This window comes from Tympanuchus pallidicinctus, unplaced genomic scaffold, assembly GCF_026119805.1.
Source record: "Tympanuchus pallidicinctus isolate F22 unplaced genomic scaffold, pur_lepc_1.0 scaffold1, whole genome shotgun sequence".
Taxonomy (NCBI): Eukaryota; Metazoa; Chordata; class Aves; order Galliformes; family Phasianidae; genus Tympanuchus; species Tympanuchus pallidicinctus.
In genome coordinates, this window is record NW_026294618.1 from 4,925,292 (window position 1) to 4,943,336 (window position 18,045).

The 18,045-nt window shown below is 41.6% G+C and overlaps 1 protein-coding gene across 2 annotated transcripts in view; it reads left to right on the forward strand.

Moving 5' to 3' along the window:
* INTS9 (integrator complex subunit 9) overlaps positions 1 to 18,045 on the forward strand; it is a 68,972-nt gene that overhangs the window by 27,129 nt on the left and 23,798 nt on the right. For both annotated transcript variants that reach the window (XM_052692153.1, XM_052692164.1), the window contains exons 9-11: positions 705 to 816; positions 7,190 to 7,370; positions 9,446 to 9,506. In XM_052692153.1, the coding sequence (XP_052548113.1) occupies positions 705 to 816; positions 7,190 to 7,370; positions 9,446 to 9,506 (354 nt within the window). The remainder of the gene's footprint in view (positions 1 to 704; positions 817 to 7,189; positions 7,371 to 9,445; positions 9,507 to 18,045) is intronic.

Consider the following 18,045-nt stretch of genomic DNA (forward strand, 5'->3'; position numbering starts at 1 on the left):
TAATAAGGAATCTAAACCAATGTATTGTTTCTACCAGCAGTAGATATTTCCAATTTCACCAAAGCCATCTTCTGACAAAGCTTGCACAAACAGTCTTAAATGAGCGTTTGGAAGTCATTATTGTAATGCTATAAGTAGAAAAGCAGGATTCACAAGTCAAGGGAGGATCCTGTGCTGAGCTGAGATTCGTGAGCAAAACGGAGAGCTTCGAGCCTAAAGTCCTTTGCATTTCACTTCTTTCAAAGAAAACCCACTGAATTGTTGGGGAAAATTCAGCTGTACCCAACCAGACAGTGAGCACTGAGAATCAAAGCTGACACTGTGATTTGCAAAAGGAAGCTGACTGGAAGCTAGTGCAGCCAAGATACGAACACAAGAATGAAACCCTTCCTGATTGCAGTGCCACATCCTCAACAGATGATTGTCTTCTCAATTGTTCCACTCATAAGGCCACGAAATGATTAGTCTATAGAGAATACCACTTTGAATCCAGTCACAGTTCCATTGCTTGTTTTGTACTGTACATATGCAGGTAAACAGTGGTTTTATTAACTTAACAGATAGAGGGATTACTGGTATAAAGTGTTCAGTGTGTTTTCCTTGTTGATCGCTGTATCTGTCATGCAGTACTCTTGGTGCAATGCAGAGAAACCTATGTGATGACTGTCACGTAACTTATTTTATTTCACTGTACTCTGTTTCAGCCCATGGACCAGGCTTCTCTTAAAAACAGTGATGTCCTCATCCTGACTGGTCTTACGCAGATCCCTACTGCTAACCCAGATGGCATGGTAGGAGAGTTCTGCAGCAACTTGGGTAGGTCACTGAGCGAAGCCTTGTGTGTATTTTATCATCTTACTCATTGCTTTGGGTGGGAAGTAATTCTGAGATTCCTGGAATTGAATAACTTGTCCAGCCATATCTTCTGGCATAAAACTAGCTGTTTAGATTTTACGATGTGCTCCTGATGTCATTAATACAGTAAGTGCTTAGAGAGACACAAGTTGTACCTAAAATGTTTTGGAATGGAACAGGTATTACAAGATTTAATCATTTGCTGCTCTTGGTTTGCTAAGTATGTCACTTAGCTGCCAACAGACTGCAAGCTGCACAGGTACTGCAGATTGTTCCCATCTGAAATACTGCTATTTCCTTCCTCTATATCAGATAGCATAAAATCTTTACATGCTTTTTTATGACGTTCAGTTTTGAAAACAAGCACATCTGCTTCTCTTCTTACACCTGATTTTTAAATATATCAAAAGCAAATAGCACAATCTCTGCTTAAAAAAATATATCAAGATGTATTTATAGACTCCAGAAATACAAAACCTAATCAGACGCTTTCACAGCTGGAAAAGCTGATAATTGCAAAGCTGTGATATCAGTGTGAATGGCAGCATTTTCCAGCCTGATCAGAATGTCACATCCAGTTCAGTTCTCTTCTCCCCTTCCCCCACCTCAGTTCTTCTGTGCTATCACCCTTTGTCTGTCTTGCCACGCGTTGCCTTTCTCAAGAGAACTGCAACACTCACTACAGGAGAACTACTGAAAAGATTATTAGAAGGCATTAGAAGTCTAAATCAGGGGATCTTCGCTGCAAGCAAGTGTTCTGGTCCCCATTGCACAACTGAGAGAAATTTGAGCTATTGCATTTAGATGACTTACCCAAGGTTGCAGAATAAAGATGAGAATGAACTGAAGTGTAAATAGTTCTTAATCTTACTTTTAAAAACCAAATGTACCCTTGGAGAACTTAAAAACAAACAAACAAACAAAAAAACACATTACTTTGCTTTTTCTGTTTTTTAAATCCTTGTGCATATTCACAGATGCTGAATATAATCATAATATTTCAGAATCTCAGTATGGGACTGTTGCAGCAGTGGAAGGGAAATAATAAAAGGGATGTGGTAGATTGCTCCATCACCTGCCTTCTCCAAATCAAAATCGAATATCCCTAATTAGGTTGTGTTTCAGTTCAAACAGAAGCCATAGGTCCCAGTGTGAGAAGTGCAAGGTAAAATTGTGGGGTTTTGTTTATGTGAAAAAGTGAATTATGGGGTCAGGGTGGCTACTTGTGATATAAATACCTATTGCTGGGGTGCATTTGGGCACTTTATAAAGATGCTGATCTCGTTATACCAAAGATCCTATCTGTCAACATCCTGGCTCCAGCAGGGACTATAAGCAGGTACGTAGAGAATAGTAGAAGACTGGGGTGAGACTGTATGATACTTTCCCCTCATGATTTCTTAGCCTTGAACTATTTTGGTTTCAGGAATTTCCTCAATCAGACATGGCTTTTTGTACAGTTAGTAATGCTCAGTGGATTTCATTTCCAGGAATTTGTTCAACCTCCTCCTGGAACTCTGTAAATTCTTAACACCTGTGACTTCCTTTCCTAAGTGATGCCTATGTTTACATGTGTGCGTGTGTGCATTAGAAGCTGTTTTCATTGTTTATAAGCTTTGTTAATTTTATTACAAGCTGTGGCAGATAGACTTTGGTGACCTGCATGCAGATGTGCTGCCCTTCTCTGTCTTTTCTGGGCCTTTATGGGGGCTGCTGTCCCCCTGGCAGATGGCAGCATGATCACTTCTATCATCCTGAACCACCAAGGAGAGGCTGAGCAGCAGTGTTGGTCTTCCTACAGGAGAGGCTGAGGAGTGTTTGCCTTACTGCCATCTCTTCTGCAAGATATCCACCACATCATGTGTTTTAGCAAGCAGCTTGGTGGTCACTAGTGCCTTAAACTGCAGCAGCTGTTTGCTACGTAAACAATAGTGAGGCTGTTGTTAATTAAAATGCTTTTAAAATGTTAAAGCTGTAGTTTGGGCCAAAGCAAAATCTAAAAGATGAATGCATATAAGTGTGTTACATATGTAGATACAGGTGGGTGTTTATCTGAGCAAGTTGTTCTGGTTTACAGAAACATTCTGAACTATTTTGAGGATTCTGCAGTATATCTTTGAGCCAAATTCTATCTTGAAAGAGATAAATGCAGAGAAATTAAAAAACAGTTGAACATGGAAGGAAGGTAGCTTAAATTATATAAGAGTCCAGAATTTGTGTAGCAAAAAAAAAAAAAATGCATTGACCTGAGGAAGTCATAGAAGTCATAGAATGGCTTGGGTTGGAATGGACCTCAAGGATCATCAGATTCCACCCCCCACTGCCACAGGCAGGGTTGCCAGTTGCTAGATCAGGTACTAGACCAGGTTACCCAGGGCTCCATAACCTGGCCTTAAATGCCTCCAGGGACAGAACATCCACAGCATCTGTAGGCAAGCTGTTCCAGCACCTCAGCTCTCTCTCAGTAAAAAACACTTCTCTGAACATCTAACCTAAATCTCCTCTCCTTTAATTTAAATCCATCTCCTCTTGTACTGTTTCTATTTCCTCTTGTAAGAAGTTGATCATGTTTATAAACTCCATTTAAATATTGGAAAGACACAAAGAAGTCTTCCCACAGTCTTCACTTTTCCAAGCTGCACAAGCCCAGTTCCTTCAGCCTGTCTGGACTTGACCACAACTCAGAGACCTTCCAACCAATTCCTTATTCACCAAATAGTCAAATCCATCTCTCTCTAATTTAGAAATAAGGATGTGGTGGGGGACCATGTCAAAGATCTTGCATAGTAATTCTGTGAAGAATGCAGTGGTAGAGCAGTCTCTTCCCAGTACTACTTACACATATACCCAACATCAAGAGAAGAAAGCAGATCCATTTTCTTATAGGTGAGTAAAGAATTAAGATTGGACAAAATCTCTTGAAGATTGTCTAGTCCAACCATCCAAGAAGTCCAAAACCAATCGGTTACTATGAAAAGCAGTAATGTAGGCAAGCTGAGCACCATAGATTTCATGTTTTCTCATTCCCAAAATGTTTGACAACTTCACAAGAAGCTCAAAATACACTTGGTGAAAAATTAGTCATTGGAAATATATCAAAATAGTGTATCATAAGGTAATGCCAGTTTGTGACTAAGTGTGAAAAATTTCACCTTGGTCTCTGTTTTCATCCCAGCACGTAGAATTGTAGATGCTGAATCCCATTGTTACTGAGTCAACTGCATGATCTGCTCTCCATACTGTGTGTGCTGTGCTGAAACACGCTTTGCCTTCTCGCTGAGTTTAGCACCAACACTTTCTGTGCTACAGCACTGCCATACCAGCACTCTGCAGCTTCAGAAAAGCAGTTATATTTTTACATTGCTTTGGGCATCATCAGCAAAATTACCAGACTATTGGCAAGGACAGTTTTGGGATATTTTGCGTGCATGTTCGGTCATGCTTTTCTGTGTGCACATGTTTATATAAAGCATAAAAGAGCACAGTTTGCTTTTTAGGTGCCAACTTGACCTTGCAGTGGCAGCTGTTTGAAAAGCAAGTATGTCATTGTAAGCTGTAAATTGAACAACTTGTTATGGAGCTACTGAAGGAGACTAAATTTGAAATGCTAAGATTATTATACAACTTCTTTCAAGAGACTGCATCCATCAGTCACAGAGATAAATTGGGCTTTAAACAGCTTTCAAATATACGTGTCCTCTTTCTGACAACTGTAGGAAGTTGTACAGAGAGCCAGATTGGACCTGCTGCTTGCATGGAAAGCAGTGTGCTTGTACAGGTGTTCATCTCTGTTTTGGAGAAGCTGGGAGGTAGTCCTTCTCCCTTCACGTGACCACAAGGAGCACCCTCAAGAATTAGTGCCCACTGTCTGTGGTGAAGGAGGACAAATAACGTTGCACCAAGGAACTGACTAGTATATGAAGGCAAAAGGTTGATGCACAACCTTGCCAGGGGTGGGAGAGTTGTGTTGCTGTCTTCCTCTGTCCAGAGGGCTAGGAGCATTCACCAGGCCAGTTTCAAAGGTGCACTGCTATGTGGCCAGGTATATGAGATTCAAGGGGCTATCTAGCATGGGTTGTTGGGCTGATCTGTGGATGGAAGAGTATTCCACTCCTTGGGTTGTGATTTTATTTAATGTAAAATGCTAACCAGCTCTGTAATTTTTCTGGGAATTGAAGTTTGAGTTGGCATCTGCTCAAAGGCCTTACCCTTTATTATTTTCTCTTTGGCCCCAGGAATCTTGAATGTCTGGTTTTCAGCAAAAAAAAAAAGCTTGAGGTTCCCATAACAAACCAGTGGCTGCAGGGAAGGGAGAGTTGAAAATTCAAACTCTGAAGCTTAATAATGAAACCCATATTTTTTATAGCCTACACAAATTCCTTAACCAGTCCATTATTGGATGAAATCTTCCTTCTGCCTCTTGAAATTGAGGAGTTCAATATTTGTCTGAACTGGGTGAATTGATGTCTGAGTGAAAGAAGAAGGTTCCTTTTCCAAGGATCATCGCAGAATCACTTAGGTCAGAAAGGACCTTAAAGATCATTGATCTCTGGTCCCCTTGCTGTGAGTTGTTTACCCCATCACAAAATCAGGCTACCTGTGCAGCACCTCCAGGGATGGGGCATCCACAGCTCCTTTGAGCAGCCTGTGCCAGTGCCTCCCCAGGAGACACACATCTTGCTGTTTAAGGCAGTACCCTCATTCAGGGCAGAAGTGCAAACACACCTTTCCTTGGCATTTTCTACTGATCGCTTCTCCACTCTGCATCCCCCTCTCTGTCTGTGCTGCATTCTTACTACTGTGGATACAGGTATTTATCTTTCCTTTCTGTGGATTTTTGGGTGCATAATGAAGCAATGTAAATTCTGCTTCTGGAGCCAGAGGCTTAACTTTCAGCCCCCAGATGGCTTTGAAAATCTTGTTCTTAATCTCCTCATTCCTCTCTTCACATCCTGTTTATAGATGGGATCGTTTAGACTTGCCTATGCAAGAGGGATAATGTAACACATTGCTGGGATGTTTTGTAACTTTCCAAGTTCTAGGAAAATGTAAAGCATTGCTTTTCAGATCCACGGTTATTTTGATGGTAGGGTTTGTATGTGGCTCGGAGAAGAATAAACCCACTACTCTGCAGAGAATGTTGTATAATACATCTTCGATAGAGGAGATGTCTTTGGCCACTGTTGTTGAGAGCAACGTGTAATAGGCACTGGCTCCTAAAAGAAGTTAAGCACCTAAATGCATGTAAAAAATCTCACTTTGGAGTCTGCATTTCCCTAGACTCCATAAAACCTTCAAACATTCAGCCATAAAAATCTTCTTTGAACATGTAGGTGGTGCAAAAAGACCCTTAATGTGCTAGATCCATACCCCAGCAAAGCTTGTCAATAAGGAAATCAAGGAAGTGATTATGGTGAGATTTAATATGTGCATTTTCAGGCTCTTTCACAGCTTTTTGTGTAATGCCTTGATGCATAATGTTCCTGCTGCTGCAATGCAATTAACAATCAGTAGATGGTTTTACCCCATGACCACAGATGAAATCTTAGTGAGGCAGCTATTGCTGGACCAAGTATTTCCTCTTTCCCATAAGGTACAGCACTTTTGTGATTCATTTTGCTAAAGCCCAAAATATTTGCTCTGTACTTGCATTTATACTCAGATGAATCTCGATTACAGAGATTTTCTTTTCCTCATCTTTTTCTCTTGTCCAATACTGTCTACAGCTTATTGGGGTTTTAAATTGCTCTTGTTATGTTGAAAAATATTTACAACTTTTAGAAAGGTGAAGTGCAACCCTCACCCACTTCTAGCTCTGAGGGCTGTTTGTTTGTAATACCCGTATCTTCAGCCACTCATCTAGCACAATGAAAACTGAACACAGAACAGTTTGCCATCTGTAGTGCTTTCAGGTGAGCCCTGTGAACTGTTGTCCTTTCTGTCTGGTGCACAGGTAATAGATGGAGCAGGGTTTATTTTGATGGTGGGAGTTTTGTGTCACGCTGGCCATTTGTCTTCGTGTGCCAAGACTGCCCTCTCGTGTCAGGAGTTTTACATCTGCTTAGTTTGGTACTGCTTAGGTCTGTTAGCCCCCCAGCTAACAGAGTGTTATACTCGTTCACTCTGCTAAGCCTGGAGAAGGCAGTAAAGAAATGCATTTAACAATCAGATGTGTTCCACTGGTTCATATGCATAACGTGTTCTGTTAATTTATACAGTACTTTCTGGTTTTTTTCCTATACCTTATGCTAAAGGTACTTTTTCTGTACGTTGTACTAAAGGAACTCAAAGTTTAAATTTGAACTCTGTTAATTGTTTATTCTTTCTCCTTTAGCTATGACTGTCCGGAATGGAGGAAATGTGTTGGTTCCTTGTTACCCCTCTGGAGTAATATACGATCTGCTGGAGTGCCTGTATCAGTATATTGACTCTGCTGGACTCTCCAACGTCCCTTTTTATTTCATTTCACCTGTTGCCAACAGCTCACTTGAGTTCTCCCAGATCTTTGCTGAGTGGTAGGTGTTAAAGGGCTGCTTTATCAGGCTCAGTTCACACGCTTGACTATGCATGTCAACCTAGATACATGTAGGTTGTGTCTACTTGAGACTTCATTAGAATTGTGAACGTTTACAAAGGTGTATGTGCTCATGTAAGTAGGCCTTCTATAATTAGGGAAGCCTTGTTTCCTATAGAGCATGCAAACTCAAATAGTGTGTGCTTTTTAGTATTTGCACTAGTGATTAAATGATATACATGGCTTGAGTGACTTTTAAGTGTGCCTGTTTTCAAGTCTCATCCAGTACCCCCTAGATGGTACCATGGTCTCTCTACATAAGGAAAACAGATTTTTCCAACTTAGTTTTGTTGTGCCAACTTAATTTTTCTTTGCAAAAAAGGCCAATATCCTGGGCTGCATTATACAGAGCATTGCCAGCAGGTCAGGAGAAGTGATACTTCTGTGCTCAGCTCCCATGAGGATACTTATGGAATGCTATGCTTAGTTCTGAGTTCATCGCTACAGAAAAGATATGGTTGTACTGGAGTGAGTCCAGTTCTGGGTAACAAAGGTGTTCTTTCATGTATGTAGAGGCAGAGAGAGCTGGGACTCTTCAGTCTGGAGAACAGAAGGCTCAGAGGATTATTTTCAATGAGTAGAAATACCTGATGGCAGGAAGTTAAGATGAAGGAGCCATACTCTTCTCAGTAGTGCCCAATGAGAGAAGAGGTACTGGACACAAATTAAAGCACATGAAATTCCATCTGAACAAAAGAAACATGCTTTCTTTTAACTGTGCAGTGTGTGGTTAAGCACTGGAACTGACTGCTTAGAGAGCTCGTGCAATCTCCATTTATGGAGATATCCAAATCTTGCTGGATGCAATCCTGGACAAGTAGCTGAACATAGTTGAACAGAAGGTTGGAATAGATGATCTTAAAGTGATCCCCTCCAACCTCAGTTAGTCTGTGAGTCTGAGCTGTGAAGAAGAGATCCCAACCACTTGAGATTGCTCCCCGTTTTTTAACAAACTAAGAGGAACTTTCCTTTCTTCCTCTGGTGGATTGTAAGGCAGCTCAGAGTGCAGTGCACCACTGAAGCTCTTCCTCTGCATGCTGTGTCTAGCTGGGATGTAATTCAGCCACCCAAGTGTTCAAATCATTTATTTAAATTCTCCTTGGCTGTAGAGGCTAATCTTCAAAAGTCAGCACCAAAATTACAGCTGTTTTCCAAATACTTGTGTGTAGGGTAAACTTTTTACTTCGGTGGAAATGAAGACAAATGTTGTAACACCCGTTACATAGCCATTTGAGGTCAGAACTGGGGCTGATTTTCAGGGATTCCAGCCTTTGAGTTCTACTGTTTAGTCATTTAAAAGAAATTTCCCATTCTTAATCTCTCTTAGTCATGATTAAATTGAGTCTATAATAAATTCAAGAATATATGAGAAAAGGGTAGTGTTTCCTAGAGAAAGCCACCAGGACATTACCACTACGGATAACTAACATCACACAGACCTCTGACAAAAATCTTTGTTTATCTTCTGTAATAGGATGAATCAGGGCTAGAGCTGATCAACAGCTTTCAATATTTACTATTTAAAAACAAAAGATCAGTGGAAAATAGCAAGGAGCAGTGAGCATTATGCCAGGATGAAGGGCAGTTTGCCAACGTTAAATCTGCAGTAATAAAATGCATAGGGGAATTAGATTATAATGAGTGAAAGAACTAAATTCTTGCTGAGACGTAGGATGAGGCAAGTGGAATGTCTCTGTTGAAGGATAATTGGGCTTTGGAAAACTTGCTGGATGTTAGTTACACGTTTGTTTTCAACAGTAGCTGGGCTCTGTTCCGTAACACTTTCAGCTCCTTGCACCTTGTCCAAGTGATCTGGCTGTGACTGAGTCATTGTGTCCAGTAGGTGTTGGCCATGTAAACAGAAAGACAGAAGCAGCAGAGCAAGTTTGTGACTTTGCTCCTGATGGCACAGGCAGGAGATAGCTTTCCCTAGGAGAAGTTAAACAGTAGGTGGCAGCAGATACTGCAGGATGCTTGCAGCTCTCTAACTCTACTTGTTTTCCTTTTCTTGTAAAGGTTGTGTCATAACAAACAAACAAAGGTGTATCTTCCAGAACCTCCTTTTCCTCACGCTGAGGTAAGCAAACCATAGTCTTGCTGTTTGTTAAGATCTGAGAGTGAGTATGTTCCAGGAATGCAGTTTCCTGTGGCTGTTGTTTTTCTGAGCAGCGCTATTTCTGAGCTTTGTGTCATTATTCATCCAAGTTTTTTTCCCCTCTTCTTTCTGTGATTAGTTTAGGAGCGTAGGAACAGATTGAATGATGGTGTTCCCTCAACTCAGAAATTACCATGATATTTATTTCAGCATATAACTTACATGTGCTTGCCTGTATTTCTTCTCCGCCCGCAGAAGGCTATTTGGTGTGCACATGGATCGATGTTTGCTCTTATCACACTGCAACCACCAATATTCCCTTTGTCCACGCAGTTTATTTCTGAGTCTGTAAAACTGAGAGCTTGTTATCAGAGACAGCTTAGTCATCCCAGCTCCTACCCCTTTAGCTGAAACAGGCACCATGATGTCTGCTGCAGGAGAAATGATATCTTGAAACAGGGAGCTGATGTAAGAAAGTTGAAGCTTGCAGCACCAAGCAGTGCTGTTACTGGCAATTTTTATGTGAAATTACTTGAGCTAGCATCTTAGTGAAGCAAAGAGAAGTAAGGTCCCTGTCTTTAAAGAGGATCTTCCCTGCACTGCACTGTGGGAGCATCATTTCTGCATCAAAATACAGAGTTTGAGGGCCATTTAAATAAACACAGCATAACTTATGCTTTCAGTTATCTCACCTGTCAAGGAAGGAAATCTCCTGTTTCCTCCACTGGGAACAAGTAGATTTGTGACTGAAGTAAATGAGAGGCAACTGGGAGAGAAGGAGATAGGACTGAGAAGGGATTTTAGGTAACTCCTACCTGCTCCTGGGAGACAGTGAACCCTTTGGGGTGTGTGATCTCAGAAAACTCCCTTGGTTTGTGAGATCAAAACTTTCTGGTGGGATGTGGAGAGAGTAGCTTTTGCAGGTGTAAGAGACAAAATGCTTTTTTCCCTGTGAGGCAACTTGTACAGGGGCTTGATCTGGAAATTGCCTCTACCTGTCATATTTATCATGTGGGTGCTTCAGAAGCACTGTTAGAAATAGGATCTGACCAGAAGCCCTTGCTCTTTCCAGATGCTTGAATATATTTCAAGGATGATGCGCAATGAATGAAGAATAAATACTCTGTTACCAAGAATAATGCAGATTGTAAGGCACCCCTTTCTTGTAATCAAAAATCTCATTCACACCAGTAGATCAGTCCCAAAGCTTGATCTCTGAGTAGGAGTTTCTGTAGCCCTGCTGCTGGCTATGTTTTGTAATTTCCCTTGCATTTTCTGTTGTTCAGGGTATCCTTGCTGATCCACAGAGTCTTTGGCGACTGACTCCTACATTTTTCTTAAGACATTGCTTCAAAATTTTAATTCACTGGAATGGGCAGATTTGAATGAAAACCCTTCCAAAAAGGAGAAGCCCTGAGCCATCTTAAATGATGGGTCTTTGTCTTTATAGAGTGATAACTATGTCCTCTAATTTTTAGGACATTTTATGTGCTCCTGAGGCTTTTTGATAATGAGATTTTGCCAAATGATTGTTTAGCTGTTGAATGCTCAGTGCTAGGTGTATATTGAGGTAATTATCTAGGAAAGGACTCACAGCAGTGGATAATGGATCAGTTTCCTCCTGACAAAATGAAGTGCACAGAGTGATGTGACTATCGCAGGTACAGGCTTTGCTTGACAAGGCCAAATCATGCTATGACCCACAAGGCTGGGTGCTTGTGGTGCATGTGATGCACAAATAGCTTTATTTAACCCATGGGTGTAATTGACAGGAAGCCAGCCTAAGGCTTCCTAAATTTTTGCCTAAATGACACAATAGTGTGCACCCACACCCTTGTGGCTCCCAAACGATTAAATGACTGTTTAATGCCTTTAAATTATTAAACTATTAAACACCTTTTGGCATTTCAGTGCTGAGCTGCTGTCTGAAGTATTGCACATTTCACAGCAAGTCATGTAACACATCTGAGATTATCATTTTGAGCGGTCGCTTACATCTGCTGTATAAACACTTGAAAGTGAAGCAACCTGCACTGACCCCCTCCTGCCCTGTGATGATCAAAGTGACCTAACAGTTCTCGTTTTTTGTTCCTGATACATATTGCCTGTTTTGCAAAACCAGTTTGTGTGTTGGTGGGCAGTGACCCTAGGCACACAGCAACACTTTCAAAAGCTTGCCTAGCAGCAAAACCAAAGGAAGCTAATACCCAGGCAAAGGAGGACTGAGCCTGCTATTTCATTTTGAGGTCATAAATCACTGGAGTTTAGACACGCTTGAGAGTGCCAGATCAGATTGCTGCTTTCTGTTTTGTGAGATGCACGGCTTGGTTTTAAGCAGTCAAAACATACTGAGATTTCTGTAGATGACTGATAGCAGACACAGCCCCACTCATCAACGCAGCACCAAGATGGCCATGTCAGGTAAGCAGGGCTCACCTGATGCTTATGATTCCTTGTTGCTGCCCTGCAGGGGACAGCTACCATCAACCTTTTCCTCTGGTGATTGTCAAGTGCTTTAGGTTGCATTACAGTGAGACCCACAGCTGGTTAATGCTGTTCTACTGCTTCCAAGGAGAGGAGCTGGGTTTCTCCTGTGAAATACAGAGATAGAGCAAATGATGTAAATGAGGAGGGAAGGCCATGCAAAATCTTGCAGCTAATGCTGTATGTGTAACTTCCATAATGTGAAACTTCTGTATAGCCTTTTCTCAGCACAATCTTTAACAAATTCATTTTTCCCCTGCCATGTCCATGCACACCAGACTCAGCTGCAGTGCTGTATTTGGTGTAATTTTACCAAGCACAGTGGTATTCACATAAGGCCTGGCCTCAATAGCATGGCCGTGGTCATACCATCAGTCTAGGAGGAAGCAAGAGCTTGGGCTCATGGCTTCCTGTTACTAGGCTGGAGCCTGAACCAGCAGTCAGCCCTTTTTGTCGTAGGTAAATACTGTTTCAAAATGTGTGACTCTGCAACCTCAGAGTGATCAGCTTTGGTTTCTGATGCTCAAGGAAATTTTTAATGAGTACCAGAAACAGACAGTGAGTGATCATGTCTCTTGGATAGGTTGTTAGTGGAGAATTGCCTTACATTTTTCAAATTAATGGTGAGTTTGTGCTGTGTAAACTCTGTGGAAATTGTCCATCATGAAAAGATTTGCTTAGCTGCTCACTTGTTGGAAGAAAATAAGGAATTACTCAAACGTGCCTTTCAGTTACTAGCAAGCATTAATAACGTGTCTGGCATGATGCATCAGAGAAGGACAGGCCAGGAAATAGGCTTCTAATTATCCACGGAACAGGTCCAGCCCAGCATGCTGTCTAGTCCTGAAATTTGATGTTCTTATTAGATGTACAAACAAAATTTAAAAGCAAACAAGGAAGAAAATCCTCCGAGCTGCTGGCAGTCCGTTGCAGCAATGAGTTCCAGTGGTGCCTCATGCATGGCATGAAAGAGCATCTTATTCTTTTCTCTGTACTAAGCCTTCTAAAGCTTTTCATTCCCTTTGCATGGAAGATTTCCAGGTTTGTGATTTATGTTACCTGCTCTGAACTCATTCCTTGTTCTGCTGTAGTGAACGAAACCAGACACACTGTTCAACTCTGCAGAGACCCCAAAACACTTCTATTCCCTTCAGGTTACTTGCTCTTTAATGGAGTAGTAGATGTTCAACATGTCTCCTCCCACACAATCACAGTGCAGAATTTATGACTCTTTGGGGTGGCAATTTGTTTCCAAGCATCCAGTCTGAGTGTACAGGGAATATGCTTTCCCTCTGCAGTGAGCAAGGAATGTGGGCTTAAGTGCTTCAGAGATGTAGGTGGAATTTGAACATCAATTCTTATTAAAGTTAATATGAATGGGGTGTCCAAATTCTCACACAAGCTTTTGAAGTCTCAGCTGCAGCCAGTTTAGCTGGTGCACTGCTAAAAGGACTGCTTTATAAAGGCATTTCTCTGTGCTCCGCTGTTGGAGGGAATTTAGGATCTGAGTCAAACTACATTCCAGCCAGTGATTTCTCAGAAGAAAAACTGGAGAAATATAATGGAGAAACAAACAGGGGAGGGATGGATCTCTGTGGACGGCTCACCTCTATGCTTACAATACTGGCAGTTCAGTTTTTTGCCAGTAATTAATTATCATAGATGGGGATTATCATATGATGGGGAAGAGGACCTCCAAGCTTAAGGTTCCACTAACTGGAGTGCAGTGGAACATAAATCAGCAATTTATTTTTTTAGGAATGCTGTTATGTTATTCCAGTATTCACAAACCAATTCATGGTGAATCATAGAATTGCAAGGTTGGAAAGGACCTACAACAAGATCATTCACCCGCCCTCCCATCACCATTGCTACCACAGGCACTAAACCATATCTCTCAGCTCCTCATCCAGGCGCCTCTTGAACGCTGCCAGGGATGGTGATTCCACCACCTCCCTGGGCAGCCATTCCAGTGCCTGACCACTCTCTGAAATAGTTCTTCCTTATCTCTAACCTAAACCTCCTCTGGCACAGCTTTCGGCCATTTCCCCAGGTCCTGTTTGTTGTCCTGGGAGAAAAGGTCCCTTTCTTCTTCACACTCATCCAGCCACTCGTCCCCAAGCCTGTAACGCTGCATGGGGTTGTTGTGGCCAAAGTTCAGGACCCGACACTTGGCCTTGTTGAAGCTCATCCCATTCACCTCAGCCCAGCGATCCAGCTTATCTAGATCCCTCTGTAGGGCTTTGTTACCTTCAGGCAGATCAACACCACCTCCCAGCTTGGTGTCATCTGTGGTGCTTCACTACATCTCAGGAGGGCATGGGAATATCCCATCCTTACACAGCCACAGCCAAGGAATTAGAATCATGGAATCGACAGGAGAGGTTTAGGTTGGATCTTAGGAGGAAGTTTTTCCCCCAGAGGGTGGTGAGGCACTGGCACAGGTTGCTCAAGGAGGCTGTGGATGCCCCATCCCTGCAGGCATTCAAGGCCAGGCTGGATGTGGCTCTGGGCAGCCTGGGCTGCTGGTTGATGACCTGCACACAGCAGGGGGTTGGAACTGGATGAGCATTGTGGGCCTTTTCAATCCAAGCCATTCTATGATTGTATGATCATTAAGGTTGGAAAAGATCATCTAGATCATCAACCTGTCACCACCATGCCCATTGAATTAGCCACATCCCTGACCATTTTAACAGGAGCCATAGATGCATGGATTTTACATTCTGCACCAGCCCTTTTGTGAAAGCAGAGACTATACAAGTGAATAGCAGAGTTGTTCTCACAAGGCACAATGAGAAGCTTTCACTCGTTTTCCTTTCTGCTCAATGTTTACATAGCTGATTCCAGGCTATGAGGTAAGTGAATCCTGACTTCACAATACTTCTCTAAGTGGCTGCAACAGAAATATTTGCAAGGTGATTTATATTGATCAGAATTTGCTGGTGGAGGAAGAGTTTGAGTTTACTGTCCTCTTACTTAGTGTCTGTTAGTAACATCAAGGAGAAATGGCTATGAAAAGCCTGTTTTTCTGACAGAAAATAGCCAGGAAGGGGGTAATATTGATTCTGTGGTCTTAAATACTAGCATTTATCTTCTTTGTCTTTGCTTCCCTCTTCCATATACCAGTTCTTGGATATCACATTCAAAGCAATAAATACCTGGAACTAAGTGATCATATATATTATATTTTGTTTAGCACTGTACAGAATTTGGCCCTTTTTAGCACTGGCCTTATGAAGGGAGTAAGGGAGAGAAAGTCATCCACACATCCCTCATTCATTGATAACAACCACATCTGTTCAAAATTCTGGATACAGAACACACAAAAACACATGGAGTAAATAGCAGTGTATTTTGGCTGACTTCAGTAAAGGTACATGAAGGCTCTAGAGATTTACCCTGTTTATAGCAGCAGTTGCTGACCCTGTAAATCAAGTGTACTGCTTTAAAGGGAATAATAACCATTTGGGATTTAAAAAAACACTGCAGTCCTTTGTCTCAGTTCAGTGCTTTACCATCCCCTATCTCAGCTTTCAGTCAATAAATGTTCTTTATGTACAAAAAAATGTTCAGAATGTTGTTAACAGAAATCAGTCCCGTTTTGAAAGTATGGACTGACTAAATGCCAGATATTGGCCTTGGCCCAGGCTTGGTTGGAGTTCTGAACGGTAATGACAGTTGTGCTTATACAACCCTTCTCATCTGCAGGTATAAAAGACCCATGCAGATCATAACAGATTTAGTCCCCTTAATGATTTGTGAAATTTTGTTGGACTTGTTTTGCAAGTTCAGCTCCATATATTTTTGATGGGGTAATTAGAAAAGATTTTGCTCTAGATAATAACATCTACCAGCTGCTTTATCACTGGAGTGAGTAGAACGCCTCTAAACTTACTTATGTAGCCTTTCACCCCCGCTGTGTCCAACTGTGAGAAGTGGAGATTGTGGGCTACAGTATGGAGCTTCTGGGGGTTTACCTCTCAAGATCTTCTACTATTAAAAAAAGCTGAAAAGTCCCCACAGCTCAGGAGATGATGCTAAGGATCCAACATAGCCGTTTTTCCTCTTGACTTAGCACTCCAGTTAGAAGCAGGGCTCCACAACATTGTGCTCAGTGATTTGTTGCTGAAACTTAAAAAGCTTCAATGCTCACAAAACTTAAAGTCCTGAAAACTGAGTTGGTGGTCCTGTGTCTGTCTCTTCAAGTATCAGGAAGGAGCTTGAAGCTGCCATAATGCTTCAAAGACAGTGCAGCATTTTGTGTTCATGAACGTACAGTGGACATTCGTATGGGTGCACTGAAGCAGGTGTCACGTGTAGCAAAATCTGAGTGCTGCTGTATGCAAATATGTGTAATGTTGAGGAAGCTGAGGATCAGGATGCTGGAGGAACAGTTTGAGACTTTCAGAAGCATGTAAATGGCAGCTGTGAAGATGTCTTTCATGTAGATGCTGACTTTAAGTTTAGACTTGTGTCACAAATCCCATTTGGTCTTTGGAATAGAAATACTCTTCTCCATCCGATTGGAAGTGCTTTTGCAACTTTGATTTGGCACTTTTGACTTCCCATTTTGGCAAAAGACAAAATTCATGGGTCCATTTCCTTCCTGTTCTTCTAAATGCCAGTGATTTTTTTGTGGCATCAAAGTTGTTTTGCCCATTGTCTGCCAACCTGCAGCTTTTGTTGCTGGAGCTAAGTTTAGATTCTAAATATTGCACTCCAGATGTGTTAATCGGAAATCTTTACCAGCCTTAATTGCAAGAATGTTTGCAAGATTGAGTGCAAATTAACTGCCAGAGCAGTTATTGGGTGTATTTTCAATCTTCCCTTTTGAAGACTAAATAGCAATCTGATGTTACTACTAAGCTGCAGAGTGTAGTGGCCCAGCTTCCTCCTTTGTGACCCAAGGATCCACATGGTAAGAACAGGCTGCATCCACCTGCAGTTTCCAACTTGTGTCAAACCCCAGAAGGAATGATACCAGTCTTGTTCAATCCCAGTCATCCAGGTAGTGCGTGGCAGTTTTAAACAGAATGAATGGGAAGCAAAATCACGGCAGAATATTTGCTGCTAGTAATTTAAAGTAGATCAAGCTCAAAAGAGAAAGGTACAAATATTTGCACCTGTGTGCAACCAGCTTTCAATTACTGAGAGGTCACTGAGGCTAAGTTTGTACATTATCTGTTCTAGCACCAAAGCATACCTTTAGGTAGTGCCAGCTAGAAGTTGAGTGTAGTAGGGTTGATATTCTACGTTCAATTAAGAACCTGTTGTGTAATAACCTTACATTCAAAAGTGCTTTGTTGTGCATTTGTTGCCTAGATACGTAAAGATATACCAGAATTTTCAGTTTTCTTTTCATACCCATGTATGCATGTAGGTGCACAATCTGAGTTAGATCTACCGTGGCCAAATATAACAAGTAGAGGAGAATCTGAAAAGATGAGATGCAGTTTTGAGAGACCAGAAAAGTTGCTTGTTTTAATGTTCATTTTTAGTTCCTCTTTTGGAAATCAAATATGCTACAGTGAAGGGAAACATCTTGAGTGACAGAGTTTCAGCTAGAAAGTGATGATGCACCCATCATGTTATGACACGTAATGAAGAGCATGCTGTTTGCTAATTAGTGATACTGTCTGGGGTTTCAATGCACAACTGTTGCTGGAATGTGTCACTGAACCTTGCATATTTGAATTCTGTAGTTTGGGCAGTGTTGTGATGCATGGCAGGAGGCAGCAATGTATGGAGAGATCTTTGAGAAAGAGTTTCTCCTCCTATAAAAACTGGCTGGCGGAGAAAGTCTTGCTCCTGGTGTTTTCTCAGTTGTTCAGAGTATGATTTCATTGCTTTAAATCACATACTTTATAAAAAAACAACATGTTTAAGGTTGTTTTCATGGTGGGGTAGGGAGCATGTATCTGCCAAGGAAATACTTGCATGATATTACATGGAGGTGCACAACACACTAGCCAACTGTACTGCTTCTATGTTAAAACTTGCTTTACAGATCAGAAAACAGAGGCAGGTGATATAA